Raw genomic sequence first — 26694 nt, 5'->3', positions numbered from 1 at the left:
ATGTGTTTCTCATTGTGTAGACCATAACTAAATATTTCCTTTGGACATCAAGAATAAAAACACAGTAAATCATAGCTTTAATTACTGTTCTCGGTTACAAAAATAAGAGCACCAACAATGGATATCACTTGATTGTAAACTGACTTGGCAGTCCTTGTTTGGTTCAGTCTCATTGGAACTCCATTAATTAAGAAACATTTTAATATAAAAAAGTCTAACCAGCAAAATAACCCTTATGATAAAAACCTCAATACTCCTGATGGAAAAAAATAAATTACATAGCTCCTTCTTTATGAAGTGATTTCATCCACTAGATGGCAGCAGCGCTTGTCAAAACTTGTTCTAACTGTCCAAAGAAAATTTAATGCTGCCATTGTTTTAATTTGAACCACTGAAGAGCATACACCATATACATGCAACCATACACAGACAAACTATGCTTCAGTTGAAACTTCATTATACATTCCTCCTCTTTTTAACTATCCTGGTTCCATTTCAACAAAAATCATGCGCAGTCTGTATCCTTGTTTTTAGTAATTTTACAGGTGATAAGTAGAATTGTTTAGTGTATTTACATTACAATAATTCCTCAGCCCCCCTCCAAAATGGACAAAACCCACTCACACATGCTGATTATGTTATGTTAGAAGTTTATTGATACACATCTTTTAATTCTTTTCCAAGACAACATTAGCTGCTTCAGCAGTGTAAAAGTCATGTGGGCTGCTAAATTGAGTTTTGTTGTCACAGTAATTTTACAAGACTTATGGACTTATGAAAATCTAACTTTACTTCAACAGGCACTCATTGTTGGTTAAGGCTGGAAAGCTACATTGAAGAGGGCATGAGATACCGGTCTTCCACACACTAAAAATGGTCTCAAGGCACAGAGAACTTCAGCATTTCGATCGTTTGATATGTAAACTTAAAAAGGGACTGTGTGGAGCATCTCTTGGCTTCTACAAACAGATGGGTAGCTCACTGGCCTTTGTTGGCCTTCTCAAAGAGAGCCTTCAGCTGCTCCTGGGAGGTGGCCTCCTTCTGCTGCATCAGGTCAGCGTGGCCTTTTGTGACACCCCAGCTATCGGGTTTGGTCATCGAGGGGCAGAAGGGACGGCCTGACGCAGGCTTCAGTTTCTCCCAGTAGTCACGACGGGCCCTACAGAAAGGAATAAGTCTTTTAACTAAACTGCCGTTATTTTGAAAGAACAGATGTGGAAAAAGAAAGAAATCTCTACCTAGCTCTGACCCAAGGCTTCGTGTGCATCTCCAGGCCACTGCCCCAGTTGCCATGCTTCTCTGAGCCAGCAGGCAGGAAACCCCTCTCAGGAGCCAGCTCCTCCGCCACGGCACGAATGTGGTAGGGTTCAAATCCACAGCAGCCTCCGATGTAACGGATGCCAGCGTTGTACGCTTCCCGGGCATATTTGTGCATGTCCCATCTGGTCAGGACCCTCGGCTCCAGACCTATCGGAGAACACACAGTTGAACATGAGTGTATTATTGTCTTAAATATGTGGATTGAGAAATTAAGTGGTGAGAAGCATCAGTTTTCTATGTGTATACATACCGAAGGGGAACTCGGGCAGATCAATGAAGCCCTGACAGTTGCAGTCAGGAGTGTGGTAGGCCAGCGGCTGACTCATGTAGTGAGCCTTCAGTCCGGCTTTCTCCACTCCCTCCTTCATCAATTTCACCGTCTTCACACAGGTCTCCGGGTCAAAGTGGCAGTTAACGCCCACAATATGAGCTCCTATGAATTGGAAACGTGCAAATTATCAGAGCCCAAACAAGATACAGGCAACATTAGTGTGGAGAATCTTTTAATCTTGCACAGACGTCTATCGCCTCAAGCTGAGAGTTCTGGCTCCAACCTTCATCTTCCCAAGCATACTTTTTCTCCAAACCGTCTTCCATGATACGATAGCTGGGTGAAAGGCTGTTGCACCCATTGTGGGACAGGATTTTTTTAACAGCCTCATACATAAAGGAGAAATTGAGATCTTGTCATACCAGCTTTGATGAGTCTGACAGCACAGTCTCCAGGGCTGACTCCATTCAGATCTCCTTCAGGTCCAATACACAGAGTTGCAGCAACAGGCTTGCCTGTGGTCTTCAAAACCTGGACTGCCCACTCGGCCTCCTCCACATGCTCAAAGTACTGCAAGCAAAAGAAAAAAGAAAATTAAGATGCTTAATTATTCACATTAAAACATGTGGTAAAGAAGAAAAAGGCTAATCACTGTTAGATATTTCAGACTGCAGCCCCTTTTTCTGATATTGCTATTTTAAGCTGCTATAATCAATATCTTTATGACAATGGGTCAAATGACTGTGTGTGATGTAATGTAAAAGAAGGTTGGTGTTAAAGCCTGTAACTTTACTGTTTTGGTTCACTCTCACTAAGCTTTCAGTGAAAAAGCTCTAAAAACCCACTAAGCAAACACAAACAGTTAGCACTTATATGGTGAACACAGTGGAGCATTTACCAGCTAAAAAACAGGATGTTTCCCAAAGGCACCACTTCAACTACAGTTTATTTATTACAGTTTTTTCTCAGTGTCTTTAATACATTTCTCGGAAAAGAAGTGAAATTCTCAAAACTACAACCTCCCCATCGAGTCACTCGTGCACATCATATAAGCAATTTCTCATCCTTTTGAACAAATGTTTTGACACATTTATGCAAATTATTATGTACAATCGTCTGGTGTTTCCTACATTATCAATTGCTTATGTCATGTTGATCACAATGTGTTATACTAGTTCTCTGTTAAATAGGCTTACCCCTCATAACATCTAGGCATACATTCTTTGTATAAGTCATTACCTGCAAAATGGTTTAACACGTTATAATCTGTCAAGCATATTTTATATACAAGTCTACTAGACTTTTGTAAGGTTGTCTGGAATTGATAAGGATATCCGTGACGTGCATGAGAATCTGCGGCTGGACAGGAACGTCAGCCTTGAAGGGTTTATTTTCTGTATCAAGCTCAATTAGCTTTTATCGGCATGAATGTATAGCAACAATATTGCCAAAGCTATATTTAAAGTACATAAGGACAGTTAATTGTATCACAATGTCATTCTCTCTCAACAAATTACAGTACAAACAGCAAAAGCGTAACTGTGAATCTTGTCCACTCTTGTATAACTTTGTACTGATATGTATTGATAAGTTATACTAAAGAAATTGTAGCCTTGTGCATTTTCAATCATTGTCTTCCAAACCACAGTTTACATCAGAATATACTTCCAGTGTACTATGTTATGCAACATTTTGACTATCTAATGACACATGGACTTGTCATTCTGATGGCACTGACATAATTTATTAACTTTTAAGAGACAGACTAAGGATTTTGAGCAAGTCACTGGCTTTTGCTGGTAATTCTCTGTGTAGTGCTGTTTGTACGATCTGCTTCCAGAAATGCACTGACTGTTTCACAAATGTTAATGATGATTCGAGAAACCAATAAATAAGAGCAACTGACAAAAACTGGTCACAGCTTGTTTCTGCTGCCACCAAGTGGCCACATTTCAGGTGCTGTCTTATCACCTCTGAGCAGGGTTGGTTCAGCCTCCAAACATACATGTGTCACAAAGAATTTTTAAAATTAGTTGCGCACCGGTTCACCCTTTTCTAACATGTTGCTCCCAGTTGGCATTAAGGCAATGGATATGTTTAATGTTGCAGAATGCAAATCTTTAAACACTTAATCGTACCTCAGTTATATGTGGGTGCCATTCTTTGGATAAAAAAAAAAAAATTAAAACTGAGGAGGAGTCAGCCAGTGAAAACAGTTGTTTACTCTTTTTTAGTTGTAAAGTTTATATGAAAATGTTATTGGTTGCATAATACGAAACATAAAGGTACAGTGTTTTTGAGATGCTAAGGACTAAAAATATAAATATCTCAGCTTCTACGACTTTTTGACCATTTATTAAAGCACCAGCTTTTTAACCCCTTTATTTCAGATATTGGATCCGATTTACGGACATCAGCTATAATATGGGGGTTGGGGGGGGATAAGCGTTTACAGACCTCTGCAATCAAGAAGTCCACATCTTTCGTGACAAAGACATCAATCTGCTTCTTGAAGATGGCCTTGACATCATCCTCACTCTTGCAGCTGAGGTAAGAAGGGGTCTGAGAGACTCCTCCTGCCACCAGAGCATCACCCTCATTGGCCACCTCCCTGGCCAGGTCACAAGCTGCCTCGTTTATTTGCTGCCCCTGAAGCAAAACAACAACACACAGTCACACCCCAAGTTTAGGTCAAGAGAACACAAAGTACCCTGTTTCATGCAGGCAGTTGGTTTCATGCCAACTCTGCGGTCAAGCTGCCATCTCCAGTCCATGAGTCAAGATGAGGCTTCAGAGCAGCTGCAGTCACACACACTCACAGTGAAGCGCTGAGTGTGGCCCCTGTTCTCCAGTTTATCATCGCTTGCGTAGAAAGTGAATGTCTGCATGACATTGGAGCCAGCTCTCAGGAACTCCCTGTGCAGCTGCCGCACTGAAACAAGAAGGTGCCTCGTTCAGCATGTGATCCGCCACAAAACTGCATTTACAAGCTGGGAGACAGACAGTTATTAAATGTTCTGAGCAGAAAGAAAGATAAAGAGCAGTAGAAGTACCCGCTTCAGGGTGCTCGGCGGCAGCCTCAGGTGTCCACGGTCCTGCTTTGACATAACCTCTCTTCTCAAGGGCGAAAACAAAACCTCCGTCCCCGATAACGATCTCTCCTGCATCCAGACGCTCCAAAATGCTCTGCGTAAATTGTGCAAGAAAGAAGCAAATCACAGCACAGAAACGCGCACACGTCTGTTAATAAATCTGGTAGCAGGGCCTATGCAAAACATTTTATGCAACCGAAACGTCAACGCCGTGGCTTCAAAACCTGAGCTGAAGTTAAAACTATTCTTTCTGTGAGATCAAAACATCTTATTTACTCATCTCAGTGTGCGTAGCCTACTGACCTTCTTTGCCCCAGCTGGTGCCATGATGAAAATTACAGCAGCGACCACCACTCTTCTCAGCTGCAGCGTCCCTCTGAGTTTGGAAAGGAGTTTGCGCAGGGATCCATGCTGCATTTATAATCCAGGAGGGGTGCGGTGCTCCTGATGTCACTGTAAGAACCAACCGCCTCCTACATAGTTTCTTTTGGTACAAGACATCACATTGTTCAGTTTACCACAGAAAAGTAAGAGTCAGGGCACCTTGGTATTATGTTGTATTGAATATATTCGATTGAGAACTGGACAATTAAGAGAATTTGAATCATGCAGACAAAAGTATGATCAGGTTTAACGTGATTTGACACAGAAGCTGTAGAAATGCAGATATTAGAGATGAGTACATTTAAATTATTTTCTGAAAATATATAATCCATTATGCTGGTGTGGAAAATTTAAATATTTTCTGGGAAAGATCCCAAACCCAAAAACGTGGTGAATGAGAGTTTTACAAGCCCTAATCCAGCCATAATCTGCATGTATGATTTTTATCCCTTAAGACTTCCACCTCTTCCTCTCTTACTGGGTGTTTGAGCTTCACTGTGCAGAATGATGTACGTCTTTGACACCAGAAGGTTGTTTCCACTGAAGGGAGAAAGTTTCTGCTCACCATAAATCTGGATTTACGATTTGCACGTTCGGTATGAGCAGGACTTTGTGACAACCAACTTCAACTACTACAACTAGTTTGGAGCCAATCATGGTTCAATATGCCCTCCAGTGCACAAGCAGTGAGAATGGACTTTCTAGTAAAGGAGAAGGAAATATACATTTTGGATTTTGCAATGAAGAAGAAGGAGTAGGTGTTTTTAAAGCACTTTATTTGAGGTAATTGAAGTTTAAGGGAAAAAAACTATAATTATTCCAAGCAAATGTGTCTAGAGTGTATCTTTAACCCTCTATGGTACTATGTCACCATTAATGCAATGTGCCTACCTGGATCCAGGTAATGTTTGTTTAATAATTGATTTAAAAAGCTACAGTATATCTACGTGTGATCCTGTCCTGACGCCTGTTCCAGCAAAGTTTGTATCATTTAAAACATTTTTAAGTATAGAAATGTACTGATTAGAAAAAAAACCTTACTCATGACTCCCCAGATCTCTCTTGCGATAACTTCTGCATTTTCAGGGACCTCGCAATATGTTGTCACATGTCCACCAGTTATCATGTTGAGTTTAACATTTATGCCACTCACCTGTCCTTCATTACTGCATTATGGGCCACTTAGTACACAGTACATCTGTCCAGTTACTCACTCAAGAGACTGAACATCTACATTTCTGAATCCTAGGGGGCTTCAGAGATTAAACAACACATCAGAACCTGACAAAATGGTTGAAAATCTCATTCAAAGCCATATTTGACATTTTTCAAATTTAGATATTGTTTTTAGCAATTACCTTTAATAGTTATCAAAAAAAAATCAACATTCAGTATCAACAAAACAGTGAAACACTTTTAAAAACAGTAGACATTATGTTCACTTAAAGATGCTGCACACAGGTGTTTCCCCCCCCAGCTAAATAGACCAGGTTGCTCAGGTTAAAGGTGGGTGCCAGTTTATTAGGTACACCTAGCTTAAAGTAATGCAGTCTGACCTCAATGGTCATTTTGGAGGATGTTGTTTGCGATGATGTTAAATCGTATTGCATTTTTTGTTTAGCGTGCCTTCCTTGATAGAAATGCTGCCGCAATAAAAATGTTAATAATTAAAATGACCTGTTTGGGTTTACCATGTAAGCAAGGCCTTTATTAATATACCACATTAATATACCATAGTTTACCACTATACATTTGGCTTGACTATGCCCTGATGCAACTTCAAGAAAGAAGAAGAAAAGAATTTTGTACACACACAATGTTCACATGGTGCACAATGTGTGAAAGTGAAAAGGTGACAAGACAAATGTTTTGGTTACTGGACCACCAGCAGTGTTTTAAGATTTATGCCAACACACTTCTCAATTAACATTATTAATTCAATAATTCACCATAATAAATTATTACTCAGCTCATCGGTCAGTGGGTTTCACTGCTCTAGTTTCTAGCCTAATATCTTATCCACCACTACAAAAACGATTTAACCACAACAAAACATCCAATAAGTGAATCCTTAGAGGCCAAAACAACTTAGAAAAGTAGAGAAGCACAACTTATTATTTACATCCCACACACTCTCAGTCCAAATTACCATGGGGATGACATCTTCTGGCAATCAAAGTCAAGATCAACACAAAAGACTGAGTCCAGGCAACCGGTGGTATGTTCGACTGACGGGGGCCAAAGGAGGAAAGTCAAAATACAAAACTTAGTCTGGAGAGAAACTCTGTGGGGCTGCGTGAATAAACCCACATTAAATCTTCATGGTGAACTGTACTGATTTATTGATTATATTGACAAAACATATAATGATAAGGCAATATGTCTCGGATTTAGCTAAAAATGTTTAACCTGAAAATGAAATAATTTGTTCTAAACTCTCCCAGTGTATCTACTGGAGCCAGATAAGAACTTTCATTGAGTACAAACAAATATGAAAGACGAGTCTGGTTTTTCCCCTCTTGGAAAATGCTTAAAGCAAACAGTCCAGCATGTTGCAGTCCCACCACAGATAGCGGCAGCACATATACTCCACCTGTTGTTGTGTCACTTATATATAGTTACGTCTACTCCACCATAGTAGCTCATACACTAACACTATGGCAAGCTGTTTTAACATGTATTCCTTGAAACTTATTAGTTGCTATTTAAGCTACTAGTACTTATTTTTTTAGATTTTCCCATTTTACTAGTAACAATTGTTTAGATAATAAGAGTGACTTGTAAAATGGAAATGGTTACTAGTAACTTTTCAATTTGTTACCAGTTTCTCATGAAAAGGTGATATCTGAACTGCAGAGCCCCGTAGATCTCAATATCATAAATGTGCAATTAGTTACTAGTAACTAAAAATTAAGTGCTGGTATTTAACTGTTACTAGTAAACTGGGAATAGCTACTAGTAACTAATGGAATAGCTAACAGTAACAGATAAGTACTAGTAGCTTTTAAATAGCAACAAGTAAGTTTTGAGATGTAAATGTTAAAACAGCTTGACAAACAAAGATATTTAGACATTTAGATATCTCTCTCACACACAGTTGCCCATTAAATCTGAATTACAAATAAAATAAAGTAAAATTAGTTTTGCAGATGAACATCTCTCTCTCATTTACAAAGGATCTAAGGTACACCCTGGACAGGTCGCCCGTCCATCGCATAAACAGACAACCACTAACACTCACATCTAAGGACAATCCAGGATTAACCTAGCCTGCATGTCTTCAGATGGTGGGAGGAAGCTGGAGCACTTGGAGATAACCCACGCAGAAATGGGGAGAACATGCAAACTCTGGGGTTTGAACCCACAACCTTGGTGCTGTGAGGCAACAGTGCTAACCACCGTGTCACCCCCTTGTGACTGTTGTCTACATTTTAAACAACTTACATGAGACAGGCTCAACTAACTAGGGCAGACCTTTATTGGTTGTATTTTCAGAATAGCAGGAAAAACAACATTAGATGGATTGCCATGAAATGTGGTCAGAATAAATTGTAATAACTTTGGTGACCTAATTAGTGATTGACAGTAACTAGCAGCTTCAGCTATTACACACAAATGCACACAAATCATAAAAATATGATGTTTTGTTATAAATTCAGTTTAAGTCATTTTTCATGTAAAAACATTTCATGGTTCCAGCTTCACAAGTGTAAAGATTTGCTGCTTTTCCTTTTGACTGTTTTAATGTATTTTTCAATATTTGTGAGGTTGGGAGTTAAACCTTAAACTAACTTCAACAGTAAAATCCTGCTTTTAAATGAATGCATAATAATCTAATGATATAATATACTATAACAGTCACAGGGGACATTTATTTTTCTGCATTGAGTACTTTCACTTTTAATACTTTAAGTACATTTTCCTGATTATACTTACATACTTCTACTTACTTTTCAGTGCAGTACTTTTTTTTGTACTGAGGTATTTTTTTTTTTACAGTGAGGTGTTCATAATAGATCAATTAAAATAATTAAATATATTGAAACCATGCACATGTGTTTCAGTGGCTATGTGGCCTATATTTGGTCTTAAGGCACACAAAGTGTTAACTTGGCTGAGGGTTGATCCGGGTAAAGTTTCATCCAGACTTGGTCCTCCACCTGTGGGCGTGCAAACGCCCCTGTCAGTGCAGAAGTGGGATATCTGTAACTACGCAGTGCAGGGGTCCGATGAGAGGGGGGGGAAGTTATGCTTTGATCTGCATATATAGTTAGTTTAAATACTACCGCAATTATGTCGCGGATTTTAAACCTAATCAACTCTAACTTGCGGAGAGATTTAACCGCGTCTCGCCTTCCGTTAAGGACCATCTGCTGCACTTCAAGAAAACAAGCTGAACAGAGGTGAGATAGTTTAATTTTGAACGAAGCAACACTCATGTAAGCTGGACATGTCATTAAACACGCCTTAGCCGGGCAGTTTTGATCGTATAAAATAAGTGCACTATGTCTCATGCGCTTAACGCTGCACAGCTGATTGATTCATGCAACAACACTGTTGTGTGACATGCTGACTTCATGCAGAACTGGTAGTAAAGTCAATGTTGTTACGGTGGTTGTGCAACATGTTGACTTCAATATGTCTCTGGTTGCAGGTATGACAACATTTTGAAGTTGTGGCACTTTGTAAACAGACTGTTGAAGTGCACTTGTGCATGTTGGAGCTGTGATATTCACCTGTAATTCGTCCTCTTCCTTTTCTTTCTTCAGTGCTGCATCCTCAGTTTTGGGGAAGAGGTGGAAGGACACTGCAGAAACTGTCGTCATTGGTGGTGGATGTGTGGGGGTCAGCGTGGCCTATCATCTGGCCAAAGGTGGCATGAAGGATGTGGTGCTGCTGGAGAAGTCTGAGCTGACAGCTGGATCCACCTGGCACGCTGTAGGTCCACCAAAGTCTACTTTTATTTGCTGTTTTTAATAACAGAAGGACCCTGCTGGTCCATAGGGTCCCAAGGTTGATGACTACAGTAAATGTGAAGGAGGACAAAGTGAATGACAAAAGAAGCTTTTTGTGGAAGACCTAGGTGGTCTATGTCACTATCTTCACACCAGCACATTGTCACACTGCTTTTAACAACATTTTTAACACATTTACATTTTCATTTAGGTCGGCTTTTATTTTATTTTTATTAATTAATGGTCCAATTAAGTCCAAAACCCAAATATAGTCATTTTATTATGACATAAGACTAGAGGTGCTACAAACACTTATTTACACTTTCAATTAATCTGTCGATTTTTTTTCTCTCAAAAATGTCAAGAAGTAGTAAAAACCAGCCACAGTGACATCTTTATTTTTTTGGTTTTGTGCAACCAAGAGCCCAACACCAAAAGATATTTCATTTAATTCCATTTATGACAACAATCCTACATCTGAAAAGCTGGAAGCAGACGAATTTTTGTTTAAAAAAATGACTGAGACATTTAATAGTTGCTTATTAATTTCCTTTTGAGTGACAAATGACCTTTGCAGCTTTATGTAATACAAAAACGTCAGAAAATCCTCACAATTGAAGGCTGGAATAATATTGTGAATGTTTGCCAATTTTGTTTGAAAAATTACTAGCAAAAATCAATTAATTTACAGATAGTTTCGGCCCCGTTTACTCTGATTTTTCACCTTGTCTTAATCAACTTTGATTGCTTGACAGCTGTGAAACATTCATAAGGTCTCAATGTGGATTTTTTTTTAAATAACGAGGCAGTTTCATTATATACAAAAACAAACTTAGTATATCAATCATATAAATGCAGTACAGTGTCAAAGAAACTGACCATTAAGTCTCTAATGCTACTTGGACATTTAAAGCAGAAGTACAGAGAGGTGCTTCCTCGACAGCCTCCTTTAGTGAAGGTGTTTACAGAACATCTCTGTTTGTGTAATTCAATAGTAGCATCGTCTCCAATGAGGGCAGCTGTTATGTGTCTATAAGTTGAGGTCTTGACCCACTTACTCTTCACTCATTCACTCACAGCCACTTCACTGTAACGCTATTAATACTTACTGTTAGTTACTCTCCTCATAGATAAAGGGAGAACATGCAAACACCACACAACCATGCTCTTTGTAGATTAGAGGCTACTGTTTGTTTTTTGACCTCTTTATGGGATATTGTCAGTTTAAAGGAACTGGTGAACAGTATTTTCTTCTAGAATAGTTTAGAATTGCATTAAAATGTCAGGGCAGGGTATTAAAGTTGCTATAATCAATATTTTGTGTACGTGAAAGGGGTCGTTCAGAGAATTATCGCCTGAGTCTGTAGCTCTTTGGAGCATTTTAGGATTTTTTATTTCATTGTTTTGGTTTTACAGCCCTATTTTGGTTCACTCTCACCACACTCATTCGCTTTGCTTAAGCAAAACAGCTGTTAAAACTGACTTACTGATCAACAAATGGCACACAGACAAAGTTAGCAACTAGCTAGTGAACATGGTGGCAGCTAAATAGCCAGATGTTTGTTTGAGGAGTTGGTTGAGACCAAAACAGAGACAAAAGGAGACTGAATATTGGACTTACGTTCATCAGTGTGGACACAAACACAACTCCAAATGAATCCTAATGTGTCCGCTGGATGTGTAAATAAGCTCGTGTCAGTATGGTGTTTACAGTTTTTTTCCCCTGTGCTCCTCAAAGGTCGAAGTCTGTGAATGTATTTTCTTATCATCCATCATGGTTAAAGGTTTGTTTGGTATTTCAGGCTGGTTTGACGACATATTACCATCCAGGCATCAACCTCAAGAAAGTCCACTACGACAGCATTAAATTATATGAGAGCCTGGAGGCTGAGACTGGACAGGTGAGGCTTCTCGCTCATCTTTCGTGATGTTGGATGTGTGGAGGTGTGGTTTATATGTCATCCATATTATCTTTCTCTGCAGGCAGTGGGATTTCATCAGCCTGGCAGTGTCCGTATTGCTTCAACACCGGCTCGGGTGGATGAGATGAAGTACCAGATGACTCGCACACACTGGCATGTGACACCACAGTATTTCATCGGTCCAGAGAAAGTCCATAAGCTGTTCCCTCTCCTTAATATAGACAAGGTCTGTACGAACCATAGCGACATTACACAAATCACTACAGGGCTTTTATTCTTACAGAGAATGTACTTCTAGTGGATGAATGAATGATTGGTGGTAAATAAAAAAATCCCTGATCGAACAGTCAATAATGATCACCCAGTAGATGGTAGGTGGGTTTTTGAGACAGCTTTATCTTTGTCTTTTCCCACTCTTGCTCCTGATGAGCGCTCATCTTTTTCTCAAAGCAGAACAATGTTATTATCAAACACTGTTGCATACAAAGTGTTTGTGTCTGAATATCTGCAGTCTTGTCCTGGTTACCTGAATAGTTTGACATTTTCGAAAACATGTTTGTTTGCTTTCTTGCCAAGAGTGAGATGAGGAGATTCAAGCCACTCTCATATCTGTCCGAGGCCACAAAGTCGGCTAAATAAAGACAAACTATTATATGTATATGGATACAATTTTAAATTTAAACAAACAGCGTGTTCTCATCTCTTGATTTGATGGTTCAGACAGCATGAACAACAATGTAAACAGTGGCATATTTCTATGAAAGGTTTGGTAAACAACATAAGAATGGGTAAAGTCAGTCAGTCCATCATTAGTTTGTTTGTAAATTGGTTAATTTGTTTGGTCTATAAGGCCCCGTCTTCATGAACAGGGGTATTTTCAGAACCGAGACTTTTTCTACATGGTTTTGCTGTTTGTACACACGGAAACAAAGTATCAGGTCACTGAAACCGAACATTTTAGAAAACCCCTGCCAGGGTGAAGATTTTAAGAAATGCCGGTTGCAGTGTTGTCGTGTAGACGGCTAAACTATAGTTTTTGCCTTGCAACGTCAGTGTTCACGCCGTTATCTGCCGTGTTTGATGTCAGATCGTGCGCCACTGCCTGCTTTGTTTCCGTGTTTACATGGCTTTACGGTTAGGGTCATATCACCGCCTGGTCATTCGGCATGCTATTGACAGCGTTTGATAGCGTGTTTTTGAGTTTTCATGTAGACCGTCAACGAAGGAGGAAAAACTCTGATTATAAAAATACCCGTGTATGTGTGGACGTGTATCGATATCACCCTTTGTGCCCAAGAATTGTCCAAAACAAATTGGAAGGTTTTCATGAAATTTAATAGCACAATCGTGCTCCTCAGAGGAAAGGGCCCCTTTCCATGTTGAACCTTCCTGTTTTTCTGTTGCATTACCCTCAGCCCTCTTAAAATCATCATAAAATCTGCTTCACATATTAATGCTCACAAGTGGAAAAACTCCCTTAGGTTATAGGATCCCAATAATATGAAGTTTGTCGATATGTTGTCAGTACCACCCACTTTATTATTATAAGTTATGAACATCACAGCCTCGAGAATTTAAGCAAATTTAAGACATTGGCACTGCATATTTATGGGCTAATGTGCATGTTTGATCAGTTGACTTCTGTACTTTAATGTAGTCAACTGAAACACGTGTAATTGGAGATAGATGTTAGGTTAGGTCAAGATTCACCCACACATTATTAATAAGGATGAATATTTGTTGTTACATGAAGGTTTCTATATATTTTCAGGTGTTGGCAGGTCTGTACACCCCAGGAGACGGCCACATTGACCCTTACTCTCTCACCATGGCTCTGGCTGCTGGTGCTCGTATGTACGGTGCCCAAATCTACAACCCAGCCCCGGTTACCGCCCTCAACCCAACCGCTGACGGCAAGTGGGATGTCCAGACTCCTCATGGAACCATCCGCGCAAATCGCATCGTCAATGCAACAGGTTTGCACTTTCATATTCCAAATGCATGTACACCAGAGATGACGGATGTTTCTTTTGTCTTTGGTGTAGTTTCGGGGCAACGAGAACAAGGTTTTAGGTTTTGCATCCAAGTCTGCTTTAGCTACAGGGTATTTTTCAGAGGGTCTGTGAAAGACCTTAAACACACTGTATATGCATCCTGTAGTCCACACACTCAGGCATTCAAAACAGTCAAATGTCTAGTTTGTCAGGAGCAACTAGACATTTGACGACATCCTCTTGGATTTTGAGAAACACTGACATTTTTCACCATCTTCTGACATTTTATGGATCAAAGAACTAATTGATTAATCATGAAAATGATCGACAGATGAATCGATAATGATATTATAGTTTGTTGCAGCCCTAGTTGTTTCCAAGTTAGGAAGAACAGTTTTTTGATATTGTGGAACATGGAACTCCTTACCAAATACTATCCTGTTAGAGGTTACAGATGTCCTTATCGAGGAGTGAAGATTTTTCCCATAGGCTAGTTTCTTTAAGTGTATGTATAGGTGTTGTGAAAAATGTTTTAATGTATTGTATTGTCATATATGTTGTCAGTATAACATTTAAATGCTGTTTTGCATTCTTGGCCAGGTCTTCCTTGAAAGATAGATTAAATATTAATAGGCTTTTTCCTGGTTAAATAAAGGTTGAATAAAAATGTAAAAAAAACAATACAGACTTATCCCGAAGTTACTGCTCTATTAATCATGTTATCTGTGGACACTCTACAGCAGGAAACCTTTGGCCACACAGACCACTGCTTGCAGAGTTCAGGGAAATGAGCTTTTGGCTTGAACTGGGTCGTACCAGTTCTGGGGGGATTTTGTTGGCAAAGACTCCTTTCATCCTTGCTGCTGTTGCTTGTTTATCTGGCAACGTTAGGGGATTTGCTTTAGTCTCTCCTCAGTCTGTCCTCTTCTGTAGAGGATATTGTTTAACAGATAGCAATATTTAGGTCATACATATTTCTTCTTGGTCACCTTTTCTCTGCAGTTGCAGTCAGGTTAAAATGAATGAACTAACAAACAAATGGCAAATGAAACAGGAACTGCAGTACAACCCTAAACAAAACTGCCATTCATGGTTCAGTGCTTTATGCATGCATGCTTAAAATAGTGCTTTGACAGTCGCTGCAATGCAAAATCTTTGTCCCTATTTCAAATGTTCCTAGCAATAATTTGTGAAAAGCACTGTAAAGACCTTACAGATCTAATTTTCCACAGCTCATTCACATCTTGTTGCTCTACAGTTTCTCCCTGAGTGTGCACATTCTGTAGTCTGGTTGAAGCCAGTTGTGTTGTGGCTCCTGTTGGCCTTTTGCCTTCGCTGTGTCTGACAGCCAATCCAGACAGGCTGAACAGTTCAGATTTCATCCAATCTGGAAGCAGCAGCACATGCACACCTCTTGACATACAGCTCTTTTTAAGCTTTTTGCTGCTTTTTGTATCCAGGGACTGAAATGTCAAACTGATAGATATCAAACCTGTTTTTGCAGGACTTGCTGTCCCACTATAAGCTAATTTAACATTACTTTGGTCAGATATACCAATATTCAATAGTACAACCACAAACTTATACAGATTCATGGTCACAGTCCTATTGTATGTGGAGTTTTTGGGATTTAAAGACAGCAGATCTATGCTGTGTCTTTGTACGCTGCAGAAATAACCCCCATGGGAAAGCAGCTCTACTTCAAAATCTCGTCCTTGGAAATCCCACATAGGAAGGAAGAAAACATCTCCCAAGAAAACAATAGCAACCTCAGTCTTTTTTAAACGCATTGTGCTCACATTGCTGTTTAAAACCCATTAACCCTAAGTGGCTGTTTTGTTGAGCTTGCAACAGCAACCAGCAACCATCTTTAAATACTTCATCTCTTCCGTCTCTACTGCCGCCCCCACAGAGCCTTGTACAGAACCATAACCACTTATTTTTTCCAGCCAACATCTCCCTCCTCAACGTCTTATTTTCACAAATTCTGTTCATTGTTGAAATGCAAACCATGGCGCCGTCTGTAACTGTACCCCCCTTTACCAATAAGAGCCTAAATTAAGGTCAAAGGTCATGTTCCCTGGAATGTCAACCCATAGTCAACATATCAGCCTTGTGACCTGAGAGAGGAAGGCAATGTTTTGACCATTGTGTTCCACTGGATGTTTAACACTATTATTTATATAGATTTATTGTTACAGTATTTTTTTTTTTTATACAATGTAGGTCAGTTTGGTCGAGTCTGCATTTGTGCAAAGGCAGAAGCTGGATGTTTCAGTGCTGATTACATTTAGCTAACAATTTCATCTGTTTATCCATTACAGTTACAGCAGCTATTTATTTGAACTGTTTGTCCATTACTTTTAGCTAAGCTGACTCAATATGTGGATATATATATATTTCTTAATTTATATTTTATCAATTTAATTCAGCTTCTTCACACCTATTCCACGTACCCCATGGCAGTTGACTGCAGAAGTATCCCTTGGGGTATAAGTACCCCTTGTTGGGAATCACTGCTTTAGCCTGTGACCTTTTGAACACATTTCGGCCTCATTATTATAAGTTTAGATTCATAAAGAGAGAAACAAATGGAGTTTAACAGTGTTGATGGCTAAGGTGGACAAAGCAGAACTTGTTTCAAAGCTTGTCTAAATTCGGTGAGCTTGTTGACTTCATTTATAACTATTCCTGGGTAACCCAGTGAATCGGCCCTGTGTCCAGGCCTCTGAAAAACAAGCTCCTTTACAGCTCAGCTCCAGCTTAAACTGCCTCGGACCCTATCTGCTTGTTGTGTGTATGTATATGTGACAAAAACAGACCTAAAAGCACAGTGAAACTTACACAGATAGTCAGATCACCACAAACACATCTTCAAATGAATGCTGATGCTGTTCTAGATTTGCTGGATGAGCAACTGTTTGCTAACATGTTTGCCACAATCAGCTTTAAAGGGGTTAATATGTGAGTGTTGTGTTTAGCTTGTTTCCACTGTCCACAAGTCGCCGAAACTCAACTGTAGTGGGTCAAGTAATATTAAAGGTGATTAAATTAATCCTTAATTTGCTGAAGACCCCTTGGAGTCTTGAAGGACCCATGGTGGTCCCCAGGCCATATGTTGGACAAACCATTTCACAAGCTGTAACAGAATGCTGTCTCACAGTTGCTGATCGACATTCAGTCATCTGACTTTCATTTAATTCTGATGTCTGTATATCTTTGATGTATTTCACACAGATTGTAAATTAACTGCTGCTATGAAGCGAAATAATATGCTGTGTTCTCACAGACACGGCTGTTTCCTTTTCGAAAACACAATATGTTGGCAGTAAACTGAGGTGGTGATGGGGCAGTGGATGAGACGCATGTCTTTGGTGTGAGAGACCTGGGTTCGAATCCACTGTGACACACCAATGTGTCATCCCAACAGCAATCAATAAATCAAATGCTCTGACACAAAATGAAACAATATCTGGTATCAGTGGCTGTTACAGGACTGTAACAGGCACAGCAAGTGCAAAACATGTTTGGCGGTGTGGCTTTGGAAGGAGGCCTGAAGGGAAGGTGTGGGATTTTTTCAGTTGGATACTTTCAAAATCGGGCCGTCCCTTGCTAGTTTCTCCAACGTTACCTACCTCAGCTTGAACAGTTTGATCTGAGGCAGTCAGATTGTACATGCTTTTTTTTGCTCATTTTTATAAATGCCTGGACATTAAAACCAAACAGGAGAATCCTTGTAGTGATTACAAAAGGTGCACCTGTTCAAATACTTTCAATTTCTCTGTGGTTGACACCAAATTATCACTGTAGTATTTTCTCATTCACAAGTCTAGCCACATTTTATTTATGTATATGTTTTTCCATCTGTCTGGGCGCTGGTTGTCTATTTTTGTAGCTGGTTCTGTTTGTGCTTCTTTCTCAATGTTTGCATGGGTTTAATCTGGGAGATTTAAAAGATAGATTTTCTAAAGCATGTGCCCCGTCCTGTATATATTTTTTTACCTGCTGGTAAAAGGTTAAGGGTCAACTCAAAGTCCTGCACATTGTCAGTGTCCAGGAATCTGTTAGGAGTATATCTCAAAAGACAATGAAAGTAATTCAAAAACTGTTTGAAAGTCTGAAGACAGTCTGATTGGCAGCGGCTGTGGCTCAAGTGGGTCCTCCATTAATCATCTTGTTGAAAAATGCCGCATTAAGTGTATTTTGTTTACAAGGAAATAAATGTTCACTTTTCCTACCAAATGGTGAAAGAGGGGCGTAACTTACCTACTTACTTATAAACAGATTCATTCATCAAACTTTGTGTGTCCACCAGGAGACATAAACTCTGCATTATCGGTCTAACAAACACTGGAGACAATGGAAAACATGCTTTAAATAAAGACTGTAAACAGGGGAAAACAGCGACTGTGGCTCTGTCCAAAAGTTAAAAAATGTGACTTTATCTTGTTAGATGATTTAATACCATCACTGTTGGTTTTCAGGTTTCTGGGCCCGAGAGGTGGGCAAGATGATTGGGTTTGAACACCCCACCATCCCAGTGCATCACCAGTACGTAGTGACAGCAACGGTACCAGAGGTGAAGGCTCTGAAGAAGGAGCTGGCTGTCATCAGGGACCTGGAGGGCTCTTACTACCTACGTCAGGAAAGAGACGGCCTGTTGTTTGGCCCGTATGAAAAGATGGAAAAGATGGTGCTGCAGGAGTCCTGGGTCCGAGATGGAGTTCCTCCAGGTCTGTCTGCCATTTTTTAAAGTTTTTAGTTTTTATCTTTGACTTGGTAGTTTTCTGCATCACTTTGGTTTATATCTCTGCATCTTCCTCTCTGTCTGGCTGCTGCAGGTTTCGGTAAGGAGCTTTTTGAGTCGGACCTTGACAGGATAATGGAGCATGTTGAGATGGCCATGGACATGGTCCCTGTTCTAAAGAAAGCTGATATCATCAACATCGTGTCTGGACCAATCACATACACCCCTGACCTGCTGCCTATGGTCGGACCACACCAAGGAGTTCGCAACTACTGGACAGCCATTGGCTTTGGGTATGTGTGTGTGGGGTGTAGATTGGTTAGCACCTTAGTAGATAGTTTCTACCTTTGGACAAGAGGGCTAAATTATAATGTTCGACACTTTTCGGTTCACTATTTTCAGGTATGGAGTCATCCATGCTGGTGGTATTGGTAAGTTCCTGAGTGACTGGATCAGGAATGGAGAACCTCCTTACGACCTTATTGAATGTGACCCCAACCGCTACGGCAAATGGACAGATGTGCCTTTCATGTGTGCAAAAGCTCGGGAGTCCTACGGTTTCAACAATGTGGGTAAGAACAATACAAGACGATTACACATTCACCGGACGGGCTCTTCTGTACTATCATTAAACTCTTTGCTGTCTGCGCCTCTGACCGTCTTTCCAGTTGGTTACCCCAAGGAGGAGCGTTTCGCTGGTCGACCAACCAGCCGGACAAGCGGCGTTTACGAGCTGCTAAAGGACAAAGCATCCATGGGCTTTCACACTGGCTGGGATCAACCTCACTGGTTTTACAAACCTGGAGATGAGATTGGATACAAGTAAGGCATCTTTATAGCACAGCTGGAATGAAATATGACATTGCTGTACATTCTTTATACTGTATATACACTAGTATTGTCTTTGTTTTTTTTATTTTGCAAGATGCCTACCATAACTATCTTAGACCTGAACAATAGCAGTTAGTTTGTTTTGTAACTGGTTTTAATTTAATTGCTAACTGCTGTTGTAGTCCTCTAATTAGCAACACCACATCCACGTTCCATTTTATCAACACCCTCTCATCATTGTAGAGAAAGAAGGAAAATATATTGATGGCTCTTGAGTATTCATCTAATCTATATCAATGCAACAAAAGATGGAGATGCACGCTTGTCAGAATAAATGTTTGAGGACACAGTTTTCTCGGGTGGTATGCAGTTGAGCAGAAACACACATTCTCACACAGAGCACAGTTAGCGCAGACGAGCTCCCCACACATAATTTAACAGGACCTCCTAAAAGAAAAAGCATTTAGATATTTAGATACCACACTTATAGAAGAGGACAGCTGCTACCATTCAACAACACATACAGATAACTGTCGATCTCTAAACACGCACCATGACATTATATAAAAACCACGCAGTCGCAAATTTCCGGCAGGTCCGGCGAGTGTTTGGATTCCCGCCAAAACCACAAGTGTAGAATCCATCTGGCCCTCTCAAGAGCTGCATACTTGGCTCATATCTATGACATGGAGGTTTCTCATTGTACAAGTATAAAAGCTGCAGTCCTTCTCCTGTTATGCAACTTTCTTTCCCCAACGTTTTGCAATATTGTATTTTCAGGCACACTTTTGGCCTGGCCATAGGGATTATCGGTATGTTGGTCCATCACGTTGGTCCACACTTAGATATGTCGTTTGAGTTGAACAAGTAATGTAATTATGTCCTTCTGTAGAACAATGGACAGCATTCATTATACTTTAACATCAGTTGTGCATTATGCAATAAAGCTAATAAAAAAGAACCAGTAAATGACAACATACCCACATATAAAGGGATCATTGATTTTGTGCTGTGCTCAGGCCCAGTTTCCGACGCACCAACTGGTTTGGACCAGTTGGCAGAGAGTGCAAGCTGGTGATGGAGAAGGTGGGAGTGATCGACCTGACGCCCTTTGGCAAGTTCGTAGTGAAGGGGAAGGACTCACACAAGCTGCTGGACCGCCTGTTTGCTAACACCATGCCAAAGGTAGAGCACACGTACACTTCATTAACATCCGTGTGAGTTGTTTGCCTGCTGTAGCTGTAAATGTGTAGTGAAAAGTAAATAGGGTTGGCATGTATGATAGCAAAAATTATACACAAGTGGCCATATTCTCATCATACATCATCTGACAGCTCATCTTTTAAAAGTGGTTAAGGCTACATGCCTCTCTCTAACTCAGTGTCCTTTGACCTGTGTGTTTTCAGGTGGGCCTGACTAATATCAGCCACATGTTGACGCCCACTGGAAGAGTTTTTGCTGAGGTTACCATCACCCAGGTGGCACCAGGAGAATTCTTGCTCATCACAGGCTCGGGCTCAGAGGGACATGACCTCAGGTGAAACTCTTTGCACAAGGCTTGATCTCACTGAAGTTAATCAGGCTTACAGGAGCTAACTTATATTTGTTTGCTTTCATACTCCTACATGATACCTGCTTTGAAAAAAGAACATTTTCATAACATACATTGCTAATAATAATAATGTGAAAGGGGTTGCAGTGATGAATGTACAGCTTTAAGAAGCTTTTTAGCGAGTTTCTGCTCATTGTATGGCCCACAACGTTACTGTGTTGGTTTCTCAGTATAATTTTCAGCTGCAGCAGGCAGCTGTTTTCAAAGAGAAAGCTGTACACTGTACACTACCTGAGGGTTTTACTACAAGATTACTGGGTTAACGTAAGCGTGAGCCTAAAACCAGATTTGTTATTGTCACAAAAGTGTTTTCAGTTTTCTTAACGGCATTATGTTTTGATTTTTCCCACCTTGTGGTGCTCATAACAGAATTTTAAGCTCTGTGATTGGATGTTTCTTAGCGAAATGCACCTTGGGAGTCGTAGTTATCATCATAGATGATGCATTTATGGACCTATTGACTTTTTAACAAGAAACCAGATATCTTCTGACACAGTTTTTCATCTTTTGTGCTGATGAGTCCACTATGAGAGTTTCACGGTGATCCAAAGTGTCATATTGTTTATAGAGGAAAAGAATTAAACTTTTACTTTTGGTACCAGGGGCCCCCGGGTTATGATTCAGTTATACTGTCATAATTATTGAAGTACCACCAGTGCGCTTCTATAGAAAAACAGCACCTCTCATACTGCTACTCTATGAATTGTGGTCATTTTAGTTTTAGGAGGCTACTCAGAAGCTTTCTGAAAAAAAATACACTCTAAGGAAAGTTTTCATGCAGCTTTTTCATGCATCTTAACAGAATGGCACAGTTAACCAGGGCCCCGTGAACAAAACTGCGCACACACATTATAAACAACTGTGTAAAAATATTTATGTGTTTATTTTGCAGGGTACACTGAGTACATGATGTTAACAGAGAAGCAAAACACTCCTCAGTTCTTAGTCACACACACCCTGGCTAGAGTTGAGTCTCAAGCTGCGCTGAATAAAACTCTCTCTCAGTCTGTTTTAACCTAAAACCTTTCAGCAGCTGTTAACACAACGCCCCTACATTTGCTCCAATTGGGACGCAGCACATTAAATCCCTCCCTGTAACCAACTCTCTGCCACAACAGGAGGGAGGCAGGTAAAGTTTTAGGCTACATAGTGACCTCTCATGGTGACGAAAGCTGACTACAGATGATTGGTTCAAGGAGGTCGCATCAGCCTTTGAAACTCATCACATCACATGTGGCTGAGATTTGGCAATATGTGAAATATATATTTGAAATCCTACATTGTTTACATTCATGTTAACTAGCTAGCAGTGTTGTTCTTCCCTTCCTTTGTTTACACATATCTGTTTAGCAGCATATCTTGGCATGTTATTGCCACCTGTTCATCAGAGAATAGGACTTACTAGAAATTAAAAACTCCACAGGGAACCTTTAACCAAAATATTTAGTACATTTGTCACTCAGGCAAATGAGCTAAAATGTGTCTAATGAATAATATGCAGAGATACAGAAATTAAATTAGAATCTCCTTTTCGCATGCTGAGTTTTCTCTGTGTATTTGAACTCAGGTGGATAGAGGCAGAAGCTGCGGACGGTGGATACGATGTAGACATCAGCAACGTAACAGAAGATTTAGGCGTGTTGGGCATTGCAGGACCAAACTCCCGCAAAGTTCTTCAGAAACTGACAGATGAGGATTTGAGTGATGCCGGATTCAAATTTCTCCATTGCAAGTCCATACATTTGGCTGGCGTTCCTGTCCGGGCTATTAGGATCTCCTACACAGGTACTGCACAACCTGTTTGCTTTAACCAATTATTTTGTCTAACAGTTTGTTCGTCCTTTGTTGGTCAAATGAAAATATTCTACCAGAAGAGCAAAAGACATTCACCCGAACACTGAATAAAAGATGTTACAACAATAAAGAAGAATGCCCCACCAGCTCCTTCACTGATTTCCTGTGTTGAGCTGGAAATACAGCTTCCTTGGTCTTGTCAGCATTGAGCTGTACTGTCTCCTATAATCACGTTCCTCTCCATCAGTGATGCAAAAATGTTGATCTCAATGTTGAAACAAGAAAGATTAATGCAGCCAGATAAAGAAGTGAAATCATCTAATGCTAAAAGAAAAAATTCCCATGGTAAGTTACTCAGATATTTTTGATACACTAATTTATATTTACAATTTTCTAATTCAAAATTATGACTTACTATCTCAATTTCAATGAGTGTTTTTCATTTTTGTAGAATTGCAACAATAAGCTGATTATTCGATTCGTCGATCGACAGAAAATTATTTTAATATTTGATTTATTGTTTATAGAATTTTTCAAGCAAAACCTGTCAAATGTTCGATAGTTTCAGGTTCTCACATGACAGTTTGCTGCTTTTCCTTTTTGTTCGAGAGTATATAGAGTATCTATGGGGTTTAGACTGGTGGTCTGACAAAACAGGTCATTTGAAGACGTCACCTGTAGGCTGCAATTGCAATGGGCATTTTTCACTGTATTTTGATGTTTTATAGACCAAACAATTAAGAGAGAAAATAATCTGCAGATTAATAGATAATGAAAATAATGGTTAGTTGGGACTTTTGTATTTTTGTATAACTTATCTATTTTCTTCTTTTCCTTGCAAGAACGTGCTTCCATAAATGTCAGATTATTATACTATATAGATTATTATATAGACAAATTCTCCTGTTTCAGTGTGATCTCTGGTCAGCTCGGTCAGACTCGCAGGTCAAAGTTCACTCTTAATTGTGTTTCTATGGTTGTCTGTTTCTATGTGGTGATATTATATATGAATGTGTGTTTAGGTGAACTTGGTTGGGAGTTGTACATGGACCAGAAGAACATGGCAGCTGTGTACCAGGCCATGATGGAAGCAGGAAAAGACGAAGGCATCGACAATTTCGGGACCTACGCCATGTCCTCCCTCAGACTGGAAAAGGGCTTCAGAGGCTGGGGAGCTGAGGTACACACATAGACAAAGACACATACACAAGGGATTTAAAGGAATAATTCGTCATTTTGAGAAATATGCTTATTTACTTTATTGCTGAGAGATAGATAACAAGATAGACACCAATCTCACTTCTGTCTGTCAAATATGAAGCTACAGCCAACAGCTCGTTAGCTTAGCTTAACGACTGTAAGCAGAGGGAAACAGCTAGCTTGGATCTGTCCAAACAGGGAAAAGATCCATAAATAAGTGAAAATGCTCAAAATGTCTATTTCTTTGCTGTCAGGAAGTCACGGCACCCAGTAAAGAAATAGTCTGGCACATAACCTGTAGAATTACAACTTTCTTTGTTAAACAAACGAGATGCAGCATGTTCATTAGTGAGCTTTAGAGGTGCTGATTGGCAGATTTTGGTACCTTTGTACAGAGTCAGGCTAGTTGTTTTCTCCTGTTTCCAGTCTTTATGCTAAGCTAAGCTAAGCTAACCGGCTGTAGCTTCATATTTGCTGTGCAGACATGAGAGTGGTACCGATCTTCTGATCTAAACTCTGGCCAAGAAAGAAAATAATGTTGAACTCTTCATTTAAGTAGCAAAGGTTTATGCCCTTTTTGCTGATTAACCTCTCGCTCTTTACAGATGAACTGTGACACCAACCCTCTGGAGGCTGGATTGGATTATTTCATCAAACTGAACAAGGTAACCATCTGTTTCATTTTTAGTTGTGCATTTCTTTTATCCTACATTAAGTGGCTAAATTGTAGTTTCCATGATAGACTTTACTTGGGTGGATTGCCCAGGTATATTTGGCGGCACATTTTATCATTTTGCCGAGAAGCACAGAGCTTGATGTTATCTATTATGTAAAGACACTGTTACAGTAGTCGAGTCGACTGAAGATAAATGCATGGAAAATTTTTTCCAGGACTTGCTGAGACGTTAGTCCTTTAATCCTTGATATATTCTTCAGGTGATAGTAGGCTGACTTTGTAATTGTCTTAATGTGGCTCCTGAAATTCAGGTCTGAGTCCATGACTACACCAAGATTTCTGGCTTGATTTGTGGTTCTTAACATTACAGATTGAAGTCGAGCAATGACTTTCAATCGTTCCTCCCTGGCCCCAAAAACAATAACTTCAGTTTTATCTTTGTTTAATTGAAGAAAATTCTGGCACATCCAACCGTTGTCCTGTTCAATACAGTTACTCAGCTCCATGGTGAAATGGTTATGTAAAGCTGTGTGTCATCTGCATAATTATGGTAACATATTTTGTTGTGACATCTTTTTGCATTGGAGGGAGTCATTAAATAAAATGGCATCGCCACCTCCTGTCTTATGAACTCTAGCTTCACTCATAAAACTGAAGTTGGGAGGGGTAGACTTGATAAGGACAGCTGCACTGTTATCTTGGTCCAACCAAGATTGTGACGATTATAAAATCATTGATTAAAAATGTTTTTTTAAAATGTAGTGATGTGTCCTTCCGTATCGAGGCTTCGAAGCGCGTGTCGAGTAATCTAGGGTGAATTTTTTTTGAAGCGTGTATTGAGGCTTGTGTCACGAACCACGTGACTGATTCAAGAAATGGTTCGCGGGTTTGCCGTATGATTCAAAAGGAGCAGCAAAATGCAATGGGCCTCCTTAACATTAGTTGACTTTTGAACTTGTCATTAAACCGAATTGACCACAATTAGATTGTATCTACCATTTATTTTAAATGACTACATGATGAAAAAAATTTATCTTATATATCTTATATATAAGATAAATTATATATCTTATATCATATTTAACTTATATCAGAATTGCTTTGATCAAACAACTTCAAAAATTGTGATGAAAGGAGATTTTTAGTTGAATAAGACTAGCGGCAGCAAGAAAGTGTTGATGGTGTTTTTTTGACATTTTGTGGGGTTTTTAAGAATTCAACTGGGGGAATCTCACCCCATATTATTGTAATAATTATTTTCAAAAGCAGGTGAAATCATCTCCAAAAAAAGAAACCGCCTGAAGCCCAGCACTGTGGAAAAGTTATTTCCAAATAGAAATTAATAAAATGTTGTCTCTATTATCTAAAGCAGGGTTATTCAATTAGATTTCAAAGAGGTCTAGTTAGAGAAAATTTCCTGAAGCAAAGGTCCGGAACATCAAAACGACGAACGTTATCATTCAGTACTATAACCTATAGTTGTATCAACACATGTTTTTAGTCAACAACGGACTGTCAAATCAAATAATATTTGATTCACCAAACTGGAAGGATAATAAATAATAACTATTCAAATAATAAATTCTAAATTTAAGTAAACAAAATTAAAGTGCCTAATTTTTAGATAAAATGTAATAAAAAGTGTAGCTTGAAGTGATGAAGTGTAGTCTTAACCAATTTTATAATAAACACTCAACACATCATAACAAATGAACAGCTGTAATGCCTCCTCTTCTCTTTCATTTCCTCTTACAGAGCTACCACTTTCCTACTTTCTGTTGATCAGTGAGAAACGTGAGCTCCAGCTAGCATATTGGAGATCTATGAGATATTCTGGTTTTGAACTGCCCGTGGGAGGAATGTACATTTAAAAATCTGTACATTCTTCATTAAAAG

The 26694-nt window shown here is 39.5% G+C and overlaps 2 protein-coding genes across 2 annotated transcripts in view; one reads left to right on the top strand and one right to left on the bottom strand.

Moving 5' to 3' along the window:
* Positions 1 to 633: 633 nt before the first annotated feature.
* On the bottom strand, positions 634 to 9934 carry LOC123982122 (betaine--homocysteine S-methyltransferase 1-like). The gene is made up of 9 exons (XM_046067508.1): positions 9804 to 9934; positions 4987 to 5167; positions 4645 to 4777; positions 4411 to 4523; positions 4049 to 4240; positions 2014 to 2161; positions 1571 to 1753; positions 1239 to 1467; positions 634 to 1159 (listed from the first exon to the last, which is right to left on the bottom strand). Exons 2-9 carry the CDS (start codon positions 5098 to 5100, stop codon positions 979 to 981), a joined length of 1293 nt encoding a protein of 430 aa, XP_045923464.1. The 5' UTR covers positions 5101 to 5167; positions 9804 to 9934; the 3' UTR covers positions 634 to 978.
* The window catches only part of dmgdh (dimethylglycine dehydrogenase), a 20197-nt gene continuing 2745 nt past the window's right edge, over positions 9243 to 26694 (top strand). Inside the window, exons 1-14 of the mRNA XM_046067506.1 lie at positions 9243 to 9470; positions 9837 to 10005; positions 11825 to 11923; positions 12006 to 12170; positions 13716 to 13920; positions 18423 to 18671; positions 18780 to 18978; positions 19088 to 19257; positions 19354 to 19507; positions 20536 to 20701; positions 20923 to 21053; positions 22696 to 22913; positions 23945 to 24102; positions 24728 to 24787. Of these exons, the coding sequence (XP_045923462.1) occupies positions 9361 to 9470; positions 9837 to 10005; positions 11825 to 11923; positions 12006 to 12170; positions 13716 to 13920; positions 18423 to 18671; positions 18780 to 18978; positions 19088 to 19257; positions 19354 to 19507; positions 20536 to 20701; positions 20923 to 21053; positions 22696 to 22913; positions 23945 to 24102; positions 24728 to 24787 (2253 nt within the window). The 5' untranslated portion in view covers positions 9243 to 9360. The remainder of the gene's footprint in view (positions 9471 to 9836; positions 10006 to 11824; positions 11924 to 12005; positions 12171 to 13715; positions 13921 to 18422; positions 18672 to 18779; positions 18979 to 19087; positions 19258 to 19353; positions 19508 to 20535; positions 20702 to 20922; positions 21054 to 22695; positions 22914 to 23944; positions 24103 to 24727; positions 24788 to 26694) is intronic.

The sequence above is a fragment of the Micropterus dolomieu genome, linkage group LG13 (assembly GCF_021292245.1).
Source record: "Micropterus dolomieu isolate WLL.071019.BEF.003 ecotype Adirondacks linkage group LG13, ASM2129224v1, whole genome shotgun sequence".
NCBI lineage: Eukaryota > Metazoa > Chordata > Actinopteri > Centrarchiformes > Centrarchidae > Micropterus > Micropterus dolomieu.
Note: the sequence above shows the minus strand (reverse complement) of the source record. Positions and strands in the feature narration are given on the sequence as shown.

Coding starts and splice junctions, on each gene's coding strand:
- LOC123982122 (XM_046067508.1), bottom strand. CDS start 5,100: ATGCAGCATGGATCCCTGCGCAAACTCCTTTCCAAACTCAGAGGGACG. Junction 2,162..4,048: donor TGGACTTCTTGATTGCAGAG/GTCTGTAAACGC, acceptor TTTTGCTTGCAG/TACTTTGAGCATGTGGAGGA. Junction 1,468..1,570: donor TCTGCCCGAGTTCCCCTTCG/GTATGTATACAC, acceptor GTTCTCCGATAG/GTCTGGAGCCGAGGGTCCTG.